The following is a 20,873-nucleotide window of genomic DNA, read 5'->3' as shown; positions in this document are numbered from 1 at the left end:
AGTAGAAATGTATATACTGAAGAGTGCTTTACAAAAGCAGTGGCGGATCCAGAGGGGTCGTTGGGCTTCAAGAACCCCCACCCCACCCTGAGAATATTCTTTAAAAAACCAAGAACCATTTTCCTCAATTTTCCAACATATGGAACCCCCCCCCCCCCCGATAGGTCTCTGGATATGATCCGCCACTGCGATCTGCCGCTTTGACCAAAACGTGGAACACTTGCATTCCAGTATAAATGCGGTATATTAAACATGATTTTTATTCACTTTTTTTCTTTATTTAAAAACTTAACATCAAAAGTACATTGGCTCGACTGTTACATCAATATGATATTATCGGACGTCACACGACATATCTTATATATATAACTGCATGCATTACACTGTCGCGGCCCTCCTGTAAAAGGAGGTTTTGATGGTGTAATGGTCATCAGCCCAATGATCTCTACATCAACAGACGACTTGTCACACTATGATTACGAGATCGTGAGTTCGAGACCGGGACATGGGACAAGCGAAAATATAATGTCTTCCTTCGTCAGTTTTGTTTACATGTGTTGCATATCCGACTATAAACACAACATACCGTATACACTTGTGTATTTTGAATTTTTGTTTATTTTAAATATGAATAGATTGATGGAACTTGCATTGCAGTTTTCTCGAGGAAAACGTAAGCTGATAGTATATGAAATGAAAACTTGTGTAACAGGAGAGAGAGAGAGAGAGAGAGAGAGAGAGAGTAGTGTGCTTCTACAGGGGATAGAACCCGCGATCTCGGACTTCCTAGTCGGACGCTCTACCACTGAGCTAAAGGGAAATTCTCTATAGCTCGATACTAGAAGGCGACCTTAATCCTATGTACAATTAAAATCTGCCACACTTGTTTAAACTCGGATGTAAATTTATTCAAACATAACCCTGCATGATTATAATCTTTTGACAGATCATATATATATTCCCCTGACGGAAGCACTCCCCTAAATGTTGACTAACACTTCCCTGTATGCAGCCTTTTTACAGTTAAGTACATGAACGGTTGAGGAAAACACTTCACGTATAAGACTGTTGCTATCTTGTTCTGGATCATCCTTAGCGGCGATCGCTATGCATGTTGTATATGTATTATATATACGCCCACTTGAACAGTTTCACTTTTATATATATGCAAATATATACGACTAGACACGACTACACTTTTCAAAAGACAAGTATCTGGATAACGGACGAGGGAGATACAAAAGCTTAGTGGCTTTGGGATTTGAAGAAAACCAGCTACTTACTAGAGTGTGTGCTTGTGAGAGTGTAGTTTGAAGAAAACCCTCTAAGACGCTAAGAAAACAGAAACACGTTGTTTTATTAAAGGTAAGATATTCATAATGGACTCTCATGTTAGTTAATGTAATAAATACTTTTTTTAGAGTTGAATCTTAATATATTACTATGGTGAAAGTTTTTGGACTAATTCACCACATGTTGCAGTTGACCGTAATGTGAACGCGACAACAATGGAAAATGACGTCACAATCATTTATCACCACTGGCATTTCAGGATAAAATCATAGTCAAGATCATTGGATGTAAAAAAATAACACATATATAGTTACAACTAAGTCATTTTTTACATATCACTCTTGCAAAGATATTGACCATAATAAGAATTTTAAGATCTTGTATTTTTTTGTACGATAGTTCGAAAAAATATGTCGAGCGCTCGGGATATTTAATGTAAAATAATATTGTGCATGTTTTAAATGCACCACCGTAGGTTTTTTTAATGTATGAAAAAATATTGAAAGTACAGTGAAAGACGGGAAAGTAATGAAATCTATACATGGCTGAAAATCAGAGATCATGTCGGAAATTTCAGCGTAAAGAGGTAATAGTGACGTCATTTTTGTATTTGTCATATTCACGTTGCCATGGAAACTCTATTTCATTTCATTAATAAAACAGACAGGTTACTTGCCATTTTCTCAGAATATAAAGTAGAAATATTGATGTCACAATTAGTTTATTTTGACACAAAACCAACTTAGTGCATCACTTAACGAACTAAGCCGTAGCAAGGTTCAATCCTCAAACAATTTTGAACACACAACATTAATCGTCACTTTGCAAATTTAGAAAATTCTTCATATTGATGGATTTCATGAGGAAGCGTGTTTTAAAAATAAGATTTTAAATTTTATGTAAAACTTTACGTACTTGTATCAGAGTCTTGTTGTTATCAGTATGTATATATGATCACGAGAGCACAAGGAATCGATTCAATCTGTGGTTACAAAATAAAATATCAATCAAATATGGTAACAAAATAATAAAATATCAATCAAATACATTCTAATTATTCAAAACTTAGTCTGTTCATAAAAAAACTCGTCAATTTCTTTACATACCATGTTATCTTTACACCTAACATATGTATTGTTAAGAACGAACCTTGATACGAACGGATTTGCTGAAATATAAGAAAATGTTTCAATACATATTCGTACAATTCTAAGACCATAAATTGCGTCGAGTCCCTGTGATCAGTTTAATATCTCAAGTCCCTGTGATCAGGGACATGTATATGTGTCGAGTCCCTGTGACTAGATACCCGAATTTGTGTTGAGCCCCTGTAATCAGATACATGTAACTATGTTTGTGTCGAGTCCCTGTACATGCCTGTGATAAGAGACCTGGGACCTGTTCGTTTTTTAAAAGTAAAAGTTTCTGGTATAAATCCTGGCTGACCTGCAAATGTTTATGAAGGCCTTGTAAGGTTTTTCAGGGCGCGCTTGAAAGCAGTATCAGATTACTAGGTCCGACCTTATTTCATAAAAACTCTGGTCCAACCGGTACAATCGTTTGGATCGCGATAAACGAAAGCGGCCTTTTATTTGTGTTGAGCCCCTGTGAACACAGACCCGTTTTTGTCTCCAATCCCTGTGATCAGAGACCCGTGTTTGTGTCGAGTCCCTGTGATCAGAGACCCGTGTTTGTGTTGAACCCCTGTGATCAGAGACCCATGTTTGTGTCGAGTCCCTGTGATCAGAGACCCATGTTTGTGTTGAACCCCTGTGATCAGAGACTTGAGTCCCTGTGCTCAGAGACACGTGTTTGTGTTGAACCCCTGTGCTCAGAGACCCGTGTTTGTGTCGAGTCCCTGTGATCAAAGACTTGAGTCCCTGTACTCAGAGACCTGTATTTGTCTCCAGTGAACCACGTTTTGAATACCAACACTTGACTTATCCACTGACACGAGGTAAACAACTGTGTTACGTGTCAAAGTAGACAAGAGACATTTTAACATTCTTGATGTCTGTGTCATCAATTGTCCCAATACCTCCTCCCCCGACGGACCCTTCACTACAAGGCCCGTGACGCAAAGCCCATGGGAATATATAACTAGATAGTATACCATACATTTTCAAGGACGACTGGCTATGAAGTGCAAACTAGTGTGCCATGAGCGCAACAGCATTTGATACATGTAGTTTGAACAAATTTGCTGGTAGACACGTGCAAGGGTTCGATATTTGAAGTTTAGGGACAACTTGAGTCAGAACCTTATTTTGGAACAGCACTAGAAAAATTATAGGTTTTCCGCACATGATATAATATTATTTTGTAAGTGAAATAACATCTGGGCCCAGTTGTTCAAAGGGTGATTAGCTTAATCAGTGATTAGTGCAAATTTCAATTTTTGTGTATCTTTGAAATCCAATAATCAACCTAGTTCAAAATGTCCAGATATAAAGTATTTAGTAGAGTAAATGTACACGTAACATAACGAGTTTTTACATTGTATATTGAAGAAATTATTAAAGGTTGAAAGATGTCGAAAGATTAAGCTATAATCAACGTTTGAACAACTGGGCCCTGAAGTACAGCCGCGAAGATAGTTTAGGCCGGAAGTCGCCATTGTCCACTATTGTCGTGTAACGCGGACTTCCTGCTGAAGTTTTGATCTGCGATTTCTTTCAGAAAAATTTCAAGACTTTCTCAGTGTTACTAAACATTAAGGACATTTACGGAGTGGCTTTTCAATCGGTAATTGACACTCGGGCTAGATAAAAGAAAAAATGGTGTGCCGGATGGCGGTTTCCAGAAAGTTTTAATGTGGCGAGAGTAAGTGTGTGTAGGCGGTTGTGCATATCCGGATAGGGCTTCAACCCTTCAAATGGTTGATGCAGTACTATTACCATATAATGCTTCAAAATCTTACCCCGATTGGCTGTAAGGTTTACCAGCACCATGTATGATTTTTGTGTCTACATCGAAATGAAGTGTTCCAGGCTTTACCTGTGCCTCGACGTGTCAATACACACAAAGATATATTGCCTTTCAGTTTATTAACTGATTCAACCACAAGTAATACTTTTTAGAGTTTTAAATAACGGGACTGTCACCAAACCATCATTTTGTTCATTTATTAAAAATTCAGAGGGCGGATCTTGTTTATTAAGTAACCATTTCTAAAGTAAAATACTACTTTTTTACTAAACAGAAAGTGACGTACATGCGGGAAAATGCTGTTTTTCCCCATGATATTTTGTGGCGACTACAAGGCCCTTTTTCTGCTTTTCAAAAGTTCATCACATCCCAATACCTTGTACCTTTCTCCTGTGTATTCAGTTCTTGCTGGTACATTGTACTTCCGTACCAACTAGTCCGTACATGACCCTCAGATTACACTATGTTTAAATGTATTTATAAACGTCAAATTACACAGCACCCTGTTCTTTATGTCAACGACAATACATATTTATAGCTACTATATAATCTTACAACAAACGCAGATATTTACGACAAGAGACCTAGGAGAGGAAAAATCAGTGGCGCGTACTGACAGATGTTTGGCTAAGTGGGTCTCCCTAACATCACTATGTGAACTCCAATAGAAAAAAATCATATACTCGCTTTTGACTTGTGATGGAACATCCTCGATACTCCAGGGGTTAAGATCACTTACGCCATGAGCGTAACCCCTAGCTGGTGTATCGAGGATGGTGATGGGATAAACACAGTTCAGTCAAACTCCGTTCAAGCTGATAATGATGCAACGAATACCCGTTTATCTCGACGTCAATTAGCGACACTGATACCCTGTATTCCCGCTTAATGTGTTTTTGCAGCTAGGCGATTTGGTGGCGTAGAACGGGAGTTCGAGACCTAGAGAGTGTATTAGTTATATATAATGTTTTCTTTTGTTTTTTTGTGCTTCTTTGTGAAGATGCAAACATATATATATACTGTATATACAAGTTGAGAAAAAAGTTTTTGCTATGTTTGTGTGTGAAAGATAATAATTCGTAAATTGCAGTCTCCGAGCACTTTTCGAATTTGGATAGATAGATATCTCGTAGTTATAAAAAAGGTGTACTTTTCTGTATTCAATTTGTGATTTTCGCTGAAACTGGAAATAACACAAACCGCATCCTGGAAAATAATGTACGTCAGCATCCGACATTTGTCATCATTTATTGACACCTCTTAGTAACATCCTCTATATATATATAAAGATGTTCACACAGTGACTGACAGTGTACCTGACCGGTCACAAAATAGAACACATTGGTCTTTTCCGTTCGTCTCAGGTAATGTCCAGCGTCTATACTGTATGTGTTGATATATAATTGTGTAGCCAACATTGTCCGGAGGTGCGATACACTGTCCGGAACCTCGATAGTCCAGCCACCAATATCCGGGGCATCGATCGTCAAGTAACTTTCTTTCTCAGCAAACGGGGGTGGATAGCAAGATGGCTTGCCTGCTGGGATAATGTTGCATAGAAAAACGACGATCTGTTACCTTAAACAGTGATAGAATAATGGGAAAACCAGATGACGGATGGCTGGATAATGGGAGAACCGGATTATTTGTGATAATAGTATTTGTAATGGCATGATAGTGGGACAACCAGATTAGCGGTGGCTTGATAGTGGGACAACCAGATAAGGCGTTGCTTGATAGTGGGATAACCGGTTCAGTGGTAGCTGGATCGTGGGACAACCGGTTCAGTGGAAGCTGGAACTAGCGATTGCTGGATAGTGATACAACCAAATTAGTAGTGGCTGGATAATGGAAAAAATGGATAAGTTGTAGCTGGATAGTATAGTGTAACCCGACCAGTGGTAGCTAATGGGGACAAAAACCGGATTAGTCTTGGCTGGGGTAGTTGGGCAGTGAGAAAAGCGGATTAGCGGTAGTTGGGCAATGAGACAACCGGATAAGCGGTAGTTGGGCAATGAGACAACCTGATTAGTGGTAGTTGAGCAGTGAGAAAACCGGTTAAGTGGTAGTTGCATGAGCAGTGAGAAACCCGGATTAGTGAGTGTTGGGCAGTGAGACAATCATATTAGTGGTAGTTGAGAAGTGGTAGCTGGATGAACGAATCTCAAATATATTTTTTTTTGTCCTTTACAGCATACATGTACCGATCGGCCTAACAATGGTTGGACAAAATGTTCTAGTGGCCATTTGTAAGTATCCATACTTCTTATACTAAACAACTCTTATCTAGCATAGAAATGTAGCCCTGGTAATACAGCCATCTTTCTTCGAAGCTTTAGATGCTACACCATGATAGGGCCGCGGTATTATTGGAACAATTATGTAAAATAAAGGGTTAACATGTTAGTGTCTTCTAAAATCTTGACAGGATAAAGTGACAAAGCTTTACTATATTATTTAGTATCCTTTTGATTAGATTTTGTATCCTCGCCTTACGCTAATAATTAGTATATTTATATTTATATTCACTTTTAGTAAAGAGTAATTTTACATCCATATTTATAAGTAAACTATTTAATGGTGAGACTATACTGTCATACGGGAAATTTTCACTGCAGTTTAACTTAAGCTATTTTTGCCCTCCCAATTAGGGTGAATTTATCAGTAGAGCAAATATTATAGTGCACAACATCCAATGTATAGTATTTACTTGTGAAGGGCGAAATTAACGTTATTTAATTACCGCAGTTAATTCTGTCGTATATTGCAGGTTCTGTCGGAGCAGGAGTATTGGGTTTCATCGCAGGACTCCTTATCATGTTTGTCGTCAAAAGCTGTCAGGCTAGGTACGATCTTTGTGATAGCTTAACAGTGTCTTCAAAACATTATAATAATGTAGTTTCGATTTGTATTAATTCAATTATCCCTACCTGCATACGATATAAACAGCGTGGTTTACTAACGTTAGCGTTCAAGGTATCCATGTTTACCTTAGTTCCGGTTGTTGTATTTCCTTTTGTTTTTGCTTTCCTCAGTTCCTGATGTTGTTTTCCCTTCTGTTTTGGTGTCTTTTCGGTTTCTATTGTTATTCCTCCTCTAGTTTTGGTGTTTTTCATGGGTTTTCCTCCCCTATTGTGTTGGTGTCTCCTCGGCTTTTATTTTGTCTTTCCTGTTACTTTGGTGTCTCCTCGGCTTTTATTTTGTCTTTCCTGTTACTTTGGTGTCTCCTCGGCTTTCATTTTGTCTTTTCTGTTACTTTGGTGTCTCCTTAGTTCCTTAAGTTGTCTTTCCTCTTGTTTTAGTGTTTTCCTGGTATTTTACCCTTCTGTGTTGGCGTCTCCCCGGCTTTTATTTCTCCTCCCTCCCCTCCCCCTCTTTAATTGTTTTGGTGTCTCCTCAGTTCTTTATGTTGTCTTTCCTGTTGCTGTCTTTCCTCTTGTTTTGGTGTTTTTCCTGTTTTTACTCCCCTTTTGTTTGGTGGGTGCTCTCTCTCTCTCTCTCTCTCTCTCTCTCTCTCTTGTTTGCTCATTTGTTTTCCTTGTTTTGTCCTTCCTTTTGTCATGGTGTCTGTTTTCTTTCCTTTTGCTTTGGTGTCTCCCGAGCAAAGACTGAATTTTTCCATGAATGATATACAAATTCAACAATAACATTTATTTTATTCTTGCATAGCGATGAAACTGATACGGAAAAAGGACTTCCGTATACACCACGACGAGAGTCCCTCCCACGGGAATACTGTTCCCGGGGTGGGGTTTTTGATCGGAGACCCCCGGAAAGTGTGGCCTCCGTGGCCCCAATAACGAGTGACGGCGAGAGCGGCGTATACTGTAGAATCTCAAAGTTTGGTGAGTATATGTGCAGTCCCATTTGTTAGCTAAACAAGACGAGTTTCTTAATTTAAAACAAAATATATGAAAATGTGTGTGTCTCATCAGTATATCAGAATGTTAACCTCTATCAGGTACATACAGGGACATGTCTCCAACTTTGTGCCATGGAGTGCTTCAATCGGGAACCGTCGGCACTTTCCGTAAACGAGGAAATGTAGTATTTTTCTCGTTTACGGAAAGTGCCGATTGTTCCCGATTGGGAGTTATGCAAATAATAAGTTGCCTACTTAGGTATTAGCAGAATTGTGACTGATTAGGGGTCCATACAAAATTAGGATGAGTGGGAGAAGGGTGGTTATTCTTCTGGTTCCCGAAGTAGAACCAAAAAGCATCTGCGGTACACATTACAATCATTGGTTATTACAGATAACGTCAAAAACTTCAATATAGACTTGTAACATCTGTAGGATGAAAACATGTCTGGTCTGTTTCCAATTCATATGATATTTATAAACCTTGTCATGAAGTTTTCTTTTCAGCGTTACACTATCTTGCTTAAAGAAAAACCTCTCCACTTGTTTCAAATATCTCGTATGAAATGGAATCTTGTTTCAAATCCTATACATATATATATATATATATGGGTCAAAGAAGTAATATAGACGGTAAAATCCCATATAACACTGGATCCTAATGGAGGTATGTCCGTAGGATACGAATTACATAAAAAAGTATATATATATATATCTTTGTATAAGCATTTTAACCCCTTTAATGGACGTAAATAAGGGCATATCTCCGACTCTATTCATGCTGCTTTTTATTCGTCAATTTTGATATGTCCGACAAAAAGTGATGAAAATTGAAAATGGATATTAAATTGTCGTAAATCTGATGATATTAAAATTTGGTCGAAATACATTTGCATGTCCTGGAGTTTTGCCTGTATCCGTATTGATAGCAGAAATGTGACAGCGTATTTAAGGGTAGGGGTTTCCTCTGGTTCCCACAGAGGATCACTGGAGAACCCATAGATCCTCTGCTGTACACATTACAGGGTTATTATTATTAGATTTTATACATCACTCCACGTCATTATCGTGTTCAGTGTACATTTTTTTCATACAATGATACAATTGTCTATGTTCACACACAGGGTTGCTTCTTTCCTGTCATATATATTGCCCATGATTCCAGTATTTAAGCCATGAAGCATTGATTTTTGACACGTTTTGTGTGAAACATTACAATTTTCACTCATTCTCCTGGAACGAGTGCTAAACATCGCCCTTTCCATTCATTCTGAGGGAACGAGTGTAGTTTTCTCTCCAGTAGTCGTTTCTACACTCATTCTTCAAGAGTTTGTGTCAAATATCGCTTCTTCAGTCATTCTTCAAGAATATGTGTCAAATATTGCTTCGTAATTCATTCTTCAAGAACATGTGTCGAATATCGCTTCTTCACTCATTCTTCAAGAATATATGTCAAATATTGCTTCTTCAGTCTTTCTTCAAGAATATGTGTCAAATATTGCTTCTTCAGTCATTCTTCAAGAATGGGTATAAATATCGCTTCTTTATTCCTTAAGAATTGGTGTCAAATATATCGCGTTTTCAGCCATTCTTCAATATGTGTCAAATATCGCTTCTTCACTCATTTTTCATAAATGGGTGTCAAATAGCGCTTCTCCACTCATTCTCCGTAAGTGTCTGTAATAACATTGCTCAGTACAATAAATGCCGACTATCTTCAGACTTCCCCGTAGTGACAGAGGACGCTGCTATTCAGACCAACGAGGCCAATGACGCTGATTATGTGTACCTGGTCAAATTTGAACAAGCTGTCCAATGTGACATCATCAGCGCATGCCCCCCGCAGTCGCCATGGTAAGTCCTCAACTTACTTGGGGTTTTTTATGAGGTTTTCTGCAACCATGGACTTAGCATAACTAATCGTATTGCATGCTGCAGCGATTCCCTCTACTGTAGTTCAATCGTACATTTATTACAATTCTTGTCTTCAAAAAAGGAGCTATATTTGTATCAATATCATTACAGAAACTATAATTTTTGTAATCAACGGTCTTTAATTACCATTTCATGCCTCAGCACAATACTAAAAGAATGCCGCGTGCAGTGTCCTTCGTGCTTACGAACTAAATGATAATGAAAACTTCAGTGCTGTTTTTGCATATATCTATAATTCATAAATTTGTTTATAAAACACGGCTAAATAATATTTTCTTGACTGTACCCCAGATAAAATCAGTAACGTTGTTACAGTGGAAGGTGCGACGTTACATTCTTGGTACCTTGACTTACCTTGCAATTATATCGTGACACAATGTACTGGTTTTTACTTCGGAATATAATAAATTCATTTTCTAAAACTGTTTATTTCGTTCACAGCAACCAATCAACTTCGTCGAACGGTCCTGAAAACACTATGTCTTATTCCGCCTACAGACGTCACGTGATGGATGCCTTTAGTAAGTGGCAGATCCTGCCAGCCGCGGCCATGACGTCACAACCATGTATCGAAGATGACAGAGGGTGGTCTCATCATAAACTAGATAAATGTAAACAAACTAGCAAAGCAGCAGGTCAAAACGAGGCAGCAGACGACAGCGATTTACTAGTGATCAAGCTAACATCGAATGTCCGTACTTTCCTTTACATGAACGGCTTGTGTGAGACAGCGTCTTCGGTTGCGACGCCAATCACCATGACTAAGACAGAGGCGACTGGGGACAGTCACTCTAGTCCCACAAGACAGATCGCTACTATACAGTGGTCAAGCCATGGAAACCGTACTAACGGTCAGTCTGAGATTGAAAGTACATTGAAAAATTCAGAACCAATTTTGGAGGCAGACAACCATTACATGAATAACGAGGACTATCTACCTATGGATGGTGAAAGTGCTGAGGACTATTTACCAATGAAAAATCTATCGGAAGATGACGAATACGTATTGCCAGAAATCAAAGATAACTACTCATACTTAGCATCACTCCAAAGACAAACTAGTTCAATGAAAACTAATTTTGCTTGTGTCAAAGCTACACAAAATACGGTTACGTCACTTCCGGATGCATATGATGCTTCCGGTCGCTCCGGTGAAAGTCAGAAGACAAGTCCGTATAGTTCGGGATCCACCAGCGAGTGTAACGTTAAACAATGCCCTAGTGAGTGTGTTTCGGAGGATGAGTACTATCTGCCGATGACTACAAAGGCATCTTTTGTTAACGAGGACTATTACAATTGTAGTCGTCTGAAAGAAGACGACGACGATTACCTTCCCATTGATGAACATACACTACCTTGTGGGTGTGGAAAAACAAGACAACACTCCTCACAAGATTCGGATTACGCCAACTATCGGCCGAGCGCTGGATACGTGGACGAACGCTGAGGCTGTGTGACAGAGCTTGTGTCTATGTCAAACGTGATAAAAAGCCACAATTGGGATTCCGAAAAGTGATCCCTTGATGTAGGTAGTCTTTCTTGTCTGTCTCTTCCCTCGTTCCTGGAAACAATATCTGGATTAAAAAACAATGGTTTGATATAATGGTAAAATCAGATAAGTGATAGACCAGATCTGGATATTCTAGCGTAACGATATTTGGAAACAGACGTGTTCTTCTTACCGTGGCTGTCGCGCCATTATTATGACGAGGACTGTAGGGAATTTGTATACTCCATATCAAATGCACCTTCCTGTACTCACAAGCCGGAATACTTATCACAGGTGTTTTAACCTTTTTCTATTGTAAAGGAAGTATTATTAGACGTTTTACGGATCAAGATCAACATTTGCAATAATACTGTCCGCGAAGGACTGTATACGCAGAAAGGATACAAACTTTAGAAGTTTTGAAAATGAACCTGACTGAATTTTCTAGTCAGATGCAAAAATAACTTTTTTGGTGGCCCAAAAATGCTTGACATCGTTGGAGAGATGTTTTACTTTACTTTCACTTACCTATAGCTGCTAAGCAAAATCAAATTGCATTTCGCAGGCACGGTTTCATCCCAAATATATAACGCCGTTTGAATGCTCTAAGGAATACGATACCGCCAACACCGATAGGTAAGCTCGAAGGGCCCGTATGAATAGTTCAGATCTTATTGGTTGCGCTTTTTGGACTATTAGCGATTTCACAACAAAGAGTCGTCATCAAAGAACGAGAGGCTTCAAGAAGAAATAAGATTTTTTTCATCTGAAAATTGATTTTCCGGCGTTAATGCGTCATACTCTCGTCTGTTGATGATTCAAAACATCGTAATGGCAAGTTTTGTGATAAATGCAAATTATGCCTGTGTTAAGAGAATACCCCTTTCTTGGAAAAAGAAGGCCAACGAAAGAAAAATTATTTATCATTCCAACGATGCCAAGCATTTTTGTATACACACCAGAAATGCACTTCCTTTTTGCATTGAAAGAGTAAGGTGGGGGTCCATCTTTAACTTTAATTAGACTCGACAGACTGTGTCCATTTCACTGCCAATACCGCCTTTTTCAGATATTTCGATTGATAATAGACACTTGTAACGACGACTGTGACACTGACTTTCAAAATGATGAGTGTTATGTTACCCGTTACTGGTTCGTTTTGCTTCAGTATCAAAGGTAATTAAATTTGCCTTCATTGTGTGTACTCCTTGTGGAAGCTCCTCACAAAGCGAGAGTGTAAAGTGAGGGTGTTGCACTAGAATATGGAATCATGTGGTAAGTGAGTAGGTGCAGGAAGGGAATAAAAGACAACGTATCAATAAATATGTGTTCGTATATTATTAACGGGGAGGAGGAACACGAGGAGGGGCAGTGTTGAAAGAAAGTACGCGACACTGTGGACTATTCCAGATAGGGGGGATTCCGAATTGACTCGCTCTAGGTTTGGGATTTTAAGCAAAAGGGTTTTCAGGAATTTCAGACCTTTAATACACAAAAGGGTATGCTTATATAACAAGTATTACATTCCAGAAATCGATGTGATTTTAATGAGATTTTACATTCAGCTGCTGTATGAAGCCACTTTAGTAGGGGACACCGGGGCAAGATCGGTCAATTTTTATTCAAGTCGTTCCGAGCTGTATGTACACCATTTTGAAGAGAAAAATCCACGCCTTTCATAGAATTATAAGAAAAGAGCAAATCCATCCGTACTTGAAGAATTATTTAGCTTTTTCTGTCGGAACTTCAGATGACTAAACGTGCCGCACCCAACCCGAGGCAAAAATATCAAGGTCTGGCCTGACTTACCCCGCTCTGCCCTACGTACATGCACACAACCAGGGACGTATAGTGTCCCTGCTATATGTTATTACCAAACATTTTAGCTAATAACTTTAATATTTGAAGTTCAAAACCAATGAAAACTGTCTAGATTCATAAATACATACCTTGCAAAGGCTACAAAATGACTTTTTTGGTAGGTTTAGTGGCATATTGGAGTGTCACAGCGCCAAGAAGTTGACAACCGGAAGTTTACAAGCAAAACCGGTGACCCAAAACAGAAACGCCCCCAGACATTTTGCCCCTGTGCAATTCGCACACAGACATGGAAATATATCAAAAGTATACATTTGTCAAAGGTTTAATACCTGAACATTTCATTTATCTAAAAATCTGTCATCAATTCCTTATGAAACTCCTTCAGTGGCCCAGTAATTAGCCGGAACTTATTTTAGATAGGAACTATACAAACGTATGAAGCACTTGCTGATTGGCTGATTTAGTTGTGCGAGTCCTTAATGATTAATTTTACAGTTGTTTGCAGTATAGCTGACAATTGTAAACTTTTGTACCTTGTCACTGTGTATATATATATTTAAATATACATCCCAGATCACGTGTCAGGTACAGGTGAACCTCACAAGTGTTTAACGTCAGTAAAGTTATGGTAACCAATGGGACACGAGTACCGGTTTCCGTATATTTGTGTAACACCCTCCAACCTCAATTTTCAAGGAGCACTAACTTCTTATATGTGAACAAGGTTAAGTGTGGCTTTACAGCATATATATTTACTTCCGTTCATGTTTCGTGGGATCTTTATATATAGATAAGTGACTATCTGACCGATTTTCCGCATGATTCTTTTTTATATGATCATATATAATACAGTACACTTATTGTGTACTTGCCAAGTTTTTGAAATTTCCATGGTGAAGATTCTGAATGCTCAAATTAAACCTTAATAAATGTATGTATACACCCCTTATAGACAAAATAATTAGATCTTAGAATAGCAAATTCACTGGTTTGGTATGCTAAATTTATAGTTCCCAAATCGGTAGTCTCTCTCCTAAATTGAGAGAGTTGGCAATCATGGATGATTTCATAAATATTAAATTTAATTTAACAATAATTAATTATCATATTTATAATTTATATAAATAAATTTAAAATACCTTGCATTGTATCGAAAATCAATTACTAGCGCACTCATTTTTTTATTTAAAATAAATTCTTGTTTCAATGTCAGAAAGGCTTTATACATATTTGATGAGATGTGTCCCTGCTAGCGCCTAACTCCCTGATTGACCATATCAAACTGAAATAAGATTGCCTCATGTTTCATATTTCAACTTTGGACATCATTTCAGGCCAGCTGAAACCCAACTTCAAATAAATGTTAGAATATATAAGATTTGTACATTGTGTTTTTATAACAAATACTTGTTTTTATGCCATGTTCTGTCTCTTTAATTTTTACTTATTGACGCATAGTTATTTAAAAAGAATGCGAAAGATAAAATTCAAATAAGAGGCTAAACCTGCCTGTACTATAGTTTCAGTTTTTACACATTTGAACCTGAAAATTGGTCAAGGTAATTCACCCCAGCATGATATATGCCAAATACAGAACCATTGCACTTGGCCATTGTAGTCTAAAGGGTTTTTACTACTTTGTACCAAAATTACATTGAAAGTGGGTCAAGGTCACTTACTAAAACAAACTTGAAAGACCAAAGCATACTACAGTACAAACGCCATGTCTCTTTGTAATTCAGAGGAAATTTTTGTAATGTCTATACATCTGATCTCTTTGACCTTGGAAGTGAGTCAAGATCATTCATTCGAATAAACTTGATAGTGCTTATTATAACTTAATTCAGATTTTAACAAACCCGACAGACCTCCATATAAACTTGCTACAAATAGCATGACCCTATGTATCCAGGTTACTCATAACAGGCTGGTTTAAAGGTTTCAACAAGAATTCTTTGTTACTCAGGAGTTTATTTATACATTTTACCAACTTTGACCCATGTGACCTTTACAATTGTTCAAGGTCATTCAATTGAACAAACCTGGTGGTCTTCACAGCAAGCTTCTAGAACGATGCTGGTTATTCATGTTGTTTAAGAAAAAAAGTTCACGACGGTCACAGCAACACAGCATAATCATAATCATAATCATAATAACAACGAGTCCCCTTGGCCAACCAGCTCAAAACTAAGTACAGTTAAGATCCAATGTAGTAGACTTTAAAAATATTTTATATTTCTCCTTTTTAGTCACACCCTCTGCCCTAAGAAGAACCACAAAACAATATTGTTAATGTACATATTTTATTAGTAGTCTTATTTTAGCGTTTTTTGTAGCCTTACTATGCTCCAATCAAAATAATGTTAAAATCACTTTAACTATATAGAAGGAGTAGAATTTTAATTTTATCTTGATTACCGCTATTGAACCCCTCTGTACGAAGTAGGTCAAACCCTCATTTATACAAACGTGAGTCCTCTTTGCAAAAGTATGCTCCAGACTATTTTTGGTTCAATATTAAAAATTCCTATCAGCCGTTTTGAATTGGTAGCATTTTATGAGAAAACAAGAAACCGCCAATGGCGATGTGGCCGGATAGCTACAGTACATTTTCGTGTAAAGCATTGCATCTGATAAGCATCATTAGATACATAAGCCATGTAAGTTTCGTTGATGTAGAACAAGCAGTAACTTGGTAAGTGACCTAAACAAATCTTCTTAACCTGGTCAGTCAAGCGGAAAATGAAGGTCAGATGCAGCATCTGCAGCAGCATGCGAAGCAACCCATGTGATTCGCATTCTCAGATACACTGTAAGCCATGCAAGTTTAGTTGATGTGGGGTAATCAATAGCTTTGAAACTTAGCTTAACCCTTCTTCTTAACCCGAGTGCAGCCAGACGGACGGAAGAGAATCACCAATCTATAAGCCCTGATTGCATTGCAATCCGGCCAATAACAACATACCGATGATATGTAACCAGAAAATCCCACTTGGCCCTAAGAACCAGGCGAGTTAAAAATCACAATGAAGTCAGGGTCACTGTCGATTTATGTTTATTTACAGATGAAAATGTTACAAGTGATCTCCCTAAGAGAGAAACTTACAAAGTACAAGTCTGTGTCCAGTCTGGTTCCACACGTGCCTTTAGATAAAACCCCCGTGGATCTAAATTCATGTTTACAGTTTTCAGTAACCCTTTGCGCCAAGACAAGTTAAGTTTTGTCCATGATTTAACTAATTCACCCCTGAAATTTCATAATGACCTATTCCACCCTTTGAATTGGTGGAGTTCAAATGTGTCTTCAGGGGTGAATGGGTTAAATTCCATCTATTCAGTATCCAAAACCTTCAACTGCATAACTGTTTAGCTTCTTTCTTCAGAAACAAAATACAATCAAATACTATCAAACCAATTGCTTGTTTTCTTTGAAATTGTTATGACTAGCACTTATAAACGGGTATGAAAGTTGATGGTTATTTTAATCAAAACGTTGGAACAAAAGAAACATCCGTTATTGGACCTCTGCAAGTTCACAAAATTCCACTATGAAATATAAGACGTGTTAATTGCTCTATTTAACCTACTACGCAGAGTTTTAAAAGTCATTTTATATGTTCTAATGTACAATGAATTACCCATTATTATAAGTAACAGGAATTATATGAAATTCCCTTTAAGCTTTTTTTGGAATGCAGCACTAACTTTGTTAGCCAATGTCATTTTGTCTAAACCTGGGTTTTTATACTGCAACACCTGAACACAGTTCATAGTAAGATTCGCTTGAAATTATTTATTTTACCTACTACCACTGCTAAACTCTCAATATATATGGATCTGTCGGGTTTATTCTTCAACCAGTGTGAACCAGATTGCGACTTGTATACCCTCACACACATCACAAGTTCGTCCATCACACACTCATGTCCATTGCACGTGGCCGAGTTAAATATGGGAGGCTCTCGTCGGTCAGCCGTGCCCTGCTAACTGGCACTATGGTGCAAGGTGGAGGGTAACGTGGGGCGTTCCTCAAGCTTATCGTACTCAAGATGGAACTCTTTCGGCACCTTCCGCCAGCCCTGTGCTTCAAAGAAGTAATATGTACCACGCTCATATGTGTTAGTCTTCACAATCGGCTCCAAACCTGGTGCCCGTGTTATCCAGACCCTTTCCTCCTTATGGTAGCGCCAGTCCCGGGTGTACCTGGTGAAAACAAAATTTAAATACAGTTTCATCCTGGGAAATATAAAGCAGTTTTAATCTGAACATCCTTAAATGACATTAGCTGGTGATACTTGATAGGACATTCAACCCTGAACAACAACAACAACAATAACTTCATTGCAACCTTCATTTCCATGTGACCATCAATGTATGAAACCATCATAATAAGACACCGTCAATATCAGACCATAATCATGATACTGTATACTTGGATTTTTCCCGCAAAGTCCTATTTTCGCCCTTTGATGGTAAAATCCATCTTCCCCCAATATTAGATTTGCCCTTCACATTTAATTACGATGTTTATGATAATGTTTACAAATGTTCGCTGTAATAATAAATGCGCCCTCATTACGTAGAGGGAAAATGGTGAACATTTCTCGTTATACAGTAGTCTGTATCGGATCATTATTATCGGCATATGAGCGGCAGGTTACCCTTATTAGAGAGAAACTATGATATAACCTTCATGTGAACTCCAGTCAAACATGTGTTCAGAGACCGGCTTCGAGGGGTCCATTAAGTGGACTTTTATTTCAAACAACCTTCAAAAAGAGGTTCAGATAGCTTTTGAAAGTGGCCTTTTGAGAAAGTTGATCTCTTTAAAGAGCTTATCTCACTCTCAGATTAGAATATAGCATCCTCGGAACAGACCAATGATGAATACAAAGAGGTCATGCATTATTGCAAGTGAATATTTAACTGAGAAATCACTTGTGTGAGACCACTTTGTATAAAAGTGGGCTTGCATCAATTAATTCGATAATTTCAACAAGGTTACCACGGGCGGTATATAATACGCCCGCCACACATTGAATGAGCAGTTGTTTGTATGATTGAAATATATGAAGTATTTATGAGTAATTGATATTAAAAGAGAAATCATTCAACATAACTGGTAGATCAATGAGTGCAATACAACATCATGGAACGCATGCATCGCATTAATGAAACCAAGGGGAATAACTCCAATAATTACGGTCGGATAATGGCGGTTATCGAACTTGTCCGAGCTTTCATGGTAATTAACCTTGTTGTGAAGTTTGAAGTTAATCCGTTAATAATTACTCGAGATATCGAGCGGACACTGTTTCGGCAAGTCCATAAAGGGGCATAACTCCACAAATTATGGTCGGATAATGGCGGTTATCGAACTTGTCCGAGCTTTCATGGTAATTAACCTTGTTGTGAAGTTTGAAGTTAATCCGTTAATAATTACTCGAGATATCGAGCGGACACTGTTTCGGAAAATCCATAAAGGGGCATAACTCCAGAAATTATGGTCGGATAATGGCGGTTATCGAACTTGTTAAAGCTTTCATGGTAATTAACCTTGTTGTGAAGTTTGAAGTTAATCCATTAACAATTACTCGAGATATCGAGCGGACATCGTTCGTTCGCCCGCCCGCCCGCTCACGTGATAACATAATACGTCCCCGTCTTCGACGGGCGTATAAAAAGGGAATTTACAATTATTTGAATATAAAAAACATACAAAAAAGTGATGAAAATAAAAGCTGAACATTCTTACAATTCAAATGCCGCAGCCAGCTGAAGAACATCTCCCCCATTCATGTAGAAGAGATAAAACAGTAGATCCTCGCCGTATCTGTTTAACTTGACAGGCGCAAGCTGTGGAAAATTAAACAGGAAGTTACTGACAAAGGTCAATAGGTCGATCGTGCAATGTATCAAACTTGGTCGCGATGAACACTTTCAGTGTATCAAAGCTGTTTTTCAAACAACGGTTGCAACTTCCTGAAGAAAGTATATGTACAAATATCATATATTTGTGTTACCCAAATTGACATGAAAGCAGGCAACCAAGGGCAGTCTCAAGATTAACAGATATACAATAGCATTAAGAACCAGTCTAAAAGTTTGGCACAAACTACCCGTCATGGAGAGTCCAAACCATGACTACCAGCATTCAAATGTACAAGGGTTCAAACACTAAAAAAGCTCTCAAGACCTCATCGGTGCTTGGTAATTATTATTCATTAAAAAAAAAGCGCCTTTATGTAACCACTATTTCTTTTTATTATCATTTCCAGTACGAGATATTATAGGATTTTCGAATTTTTAATCGTAACTTTTGTGTGATTTATATGAAATAGGAAATCTAAGTGAATTTCCTAATCACACAACCCTGAATCTCATAAAGTTGTACAGTTATACATAATCTTAACACGTATTCACTGAATAAAAATATTGAAGAATATTATGTTAAATTTACCAGAAATCTTTTTAATTTTGAATGTACCTACTCTGTCTGTGGGTTTTATTGGTAAATAACTTGTGCTTGAATTAATGTTTTTAAAAACAATATGTCTTCTGGCAAAAAAATCTTTTGCAAAAATGATTTACAGTATTGGATCAACCAAGTATAGCTGTCTGTCTGCCCGATACAAAATTTACAAACCTTGTCACGAATGAAGATATTTGTAAGATATTCTGCCGGCACATGGAAATCTAAAAGCAGACAAAAAGGAGATAAATCAAGACTTATTTTATATCATAATAGACCTATATAAAACATGCAAATTTGAGCTAACACTATCAAGAACTCTTTAAAATAAAATACTATCAATGTGAATTCTATTGTAATGAACAGGTTGTGAAGTGATCAATGTAATATATTTATCAAAAATAAACAGAAAAATGAACTTGAACAATAAACAGGATCATGATATAGATGCAATTGAATAAAAACATGTCATATTATAAATTGAAACCAGATTTTAAGACTCCACCTGTCTATAATCACCCTATCTATAAAAGCCACTCTTCTACCAATACAACCTCTCCATAAAGACCTCTTGTCATTTATAGATCAAATGTCTGTAAATATCACCCGTCTATGAAGACCATCTGTATATAAAAATCAACTGTCTATAAAGATCACCTGTCTGTATATATCACCTGTCCGTATATATAACCTTCTATAAGTATCACTTGTCTATGGTGACCATCTGCCTGTTAAGATCCCCTGTCTATCAGACCACCAGTCTATAAATATCAACTTTCTATACAGACCACCAGTCTATAAATAACACCTGTCTATACAGACCAACAGTCTATAAATATCACCTGTCTATACAGACCACCAGTCTATAAATATCAACTTTCTATACAGACCACCTGTCTATAAGTATCAACTTTCTATACAGACCACCAGTCTATAAATATCAACTTTCTATACAGACCACCGGTCTATAAATATCAACCTTCTATACAGACCACCTGTCTATAAATATCACCTGTCTATACAGACCACCAGTCTATAAATATCAACTTTCTATACAGACCACCTGTCTATAA

At 37.6% G+C, this 20,873-nt stretch overlaps 2 protein-coding genes across 7 annotated transcripts in view; one reads left to right on the top strand and one right to left on the bottom strand.

Annotated features, from left to right (window-relative positions):
* The first annotated feature begins 1,055 nt into the window (after positions 1 to 1,055).
* On the top strand, positions 1,056 to 13,417 carry LOC110458278. Of its 2 annotated transcripts, none has more exons than XM_021509910.1 (6): positions 1,056 to 1,365; positions 6,415 to 6,470; positions 6,992 to 7,067; positions 7,891 to 8,066; positions 9,805 to 9,937; positions 10,460 to 13,417. In XM_021509910.1, the coding sequence occupies exons 2-6, from the start codon at positions 6,440 to 6,442 to the stop codon at positions 11,463 to 11,465; spliced, it is 1,422 nt and encodes a 473-aa protein (XP_021365585.1). In that variant the 5' UTR covers positions 1,056 to 1,365; positions 6,415 to 6,439; the 3' UTR covers positions 11,466 to 13,417. The 2 variants fall into 2 exon arrangements, with proteins under 2 accessions (XP_021365585.1, XP_021365586.1); XM_021509911.1 differs by lacking the exon at positions 1,056 to 1,365 and adding an exon at positions 5,338 to 5,585.
* Positions 13,418 to 16,366: 2,949 nt separating this feature from the next.
* Positions 16,367 to 20,873, bottom strand: part of LOC110458273 (CCR4-NOT transcription complex subunit 2-like) — a 29,887-nt gene continuing 25,380 nt past the window's right edge. For all 5 annotated transcript variants that reach the window (XM_021509900.1, XM_021509901.1, XM_021509903.1 and 2 more), the window contains 3 exons: positions 19,975 to 20,024; positions 19,084 to 19,184; positions 16,367 to 17,531 (listed from right to left, as the gene is read on the bottom strand). In XM_021509900.1, coding sequence (XP_021365575.1) covers positions 17,312 to 17,531; positions 19,084 to 19,184; positions 19,975 to 20,024 — 371 coding nt within the window. In that variant the 3' untranslated portion in view covers positions 16,367 to 17,311. The remainder of the gene's footprint in view (positions 17,532 to 19,083; positions 19,185 to 19,974; positions 20,025 to 20,873) is intronic.

The sequence above is a fragment of the Mizuhopecten yessoensis genome, unplaced genomic scaffold (assembly GCF_002113885.1).
Source record: "Mizuhopecten yessoensis strain PY_sf001 unplaced genomic scaffold, ASM211388v2 scaffold9525, whole genome shotgun sequence".
In the NCBI taxonomy this organism is placed as follows: domain Eukaryota; kingdom Metazoa; phylum Mollusca; class Bivalvia; order Pectinida; family Pectinidae; genus Mizuhopecten; species Mizuhopecten yessoensis.
The sequence above is the reverse complement of the archived record's forward strand: the minus strand, read 5'-3'. Positions and strand labels throughout refer to the sequence as shown.

Bases quoted from the DNA above. Each gene is read 5' to 3' on its own strand.
- LOC110458278 (XM_021509910.1), top strand. From the start codon at position 6,440: ATGGTTGGACAAAATGTTCTAGTGGCCATTT. The intron at 7,068-7,890 runs GTACGATCTTTG...ATTCTTGCATAG, and splicing joins GTCAAAAGCTGTCAGGCTAG to CGATGAAACTGATACGGAAA. The intron at 8,067-9,804 runs GTGAGTATATGT...GACTATCTTCAG, and splicing joins CTGTAGAATCTCAAAGTTTG to ACTTCCCCGTAGTGACAGAG.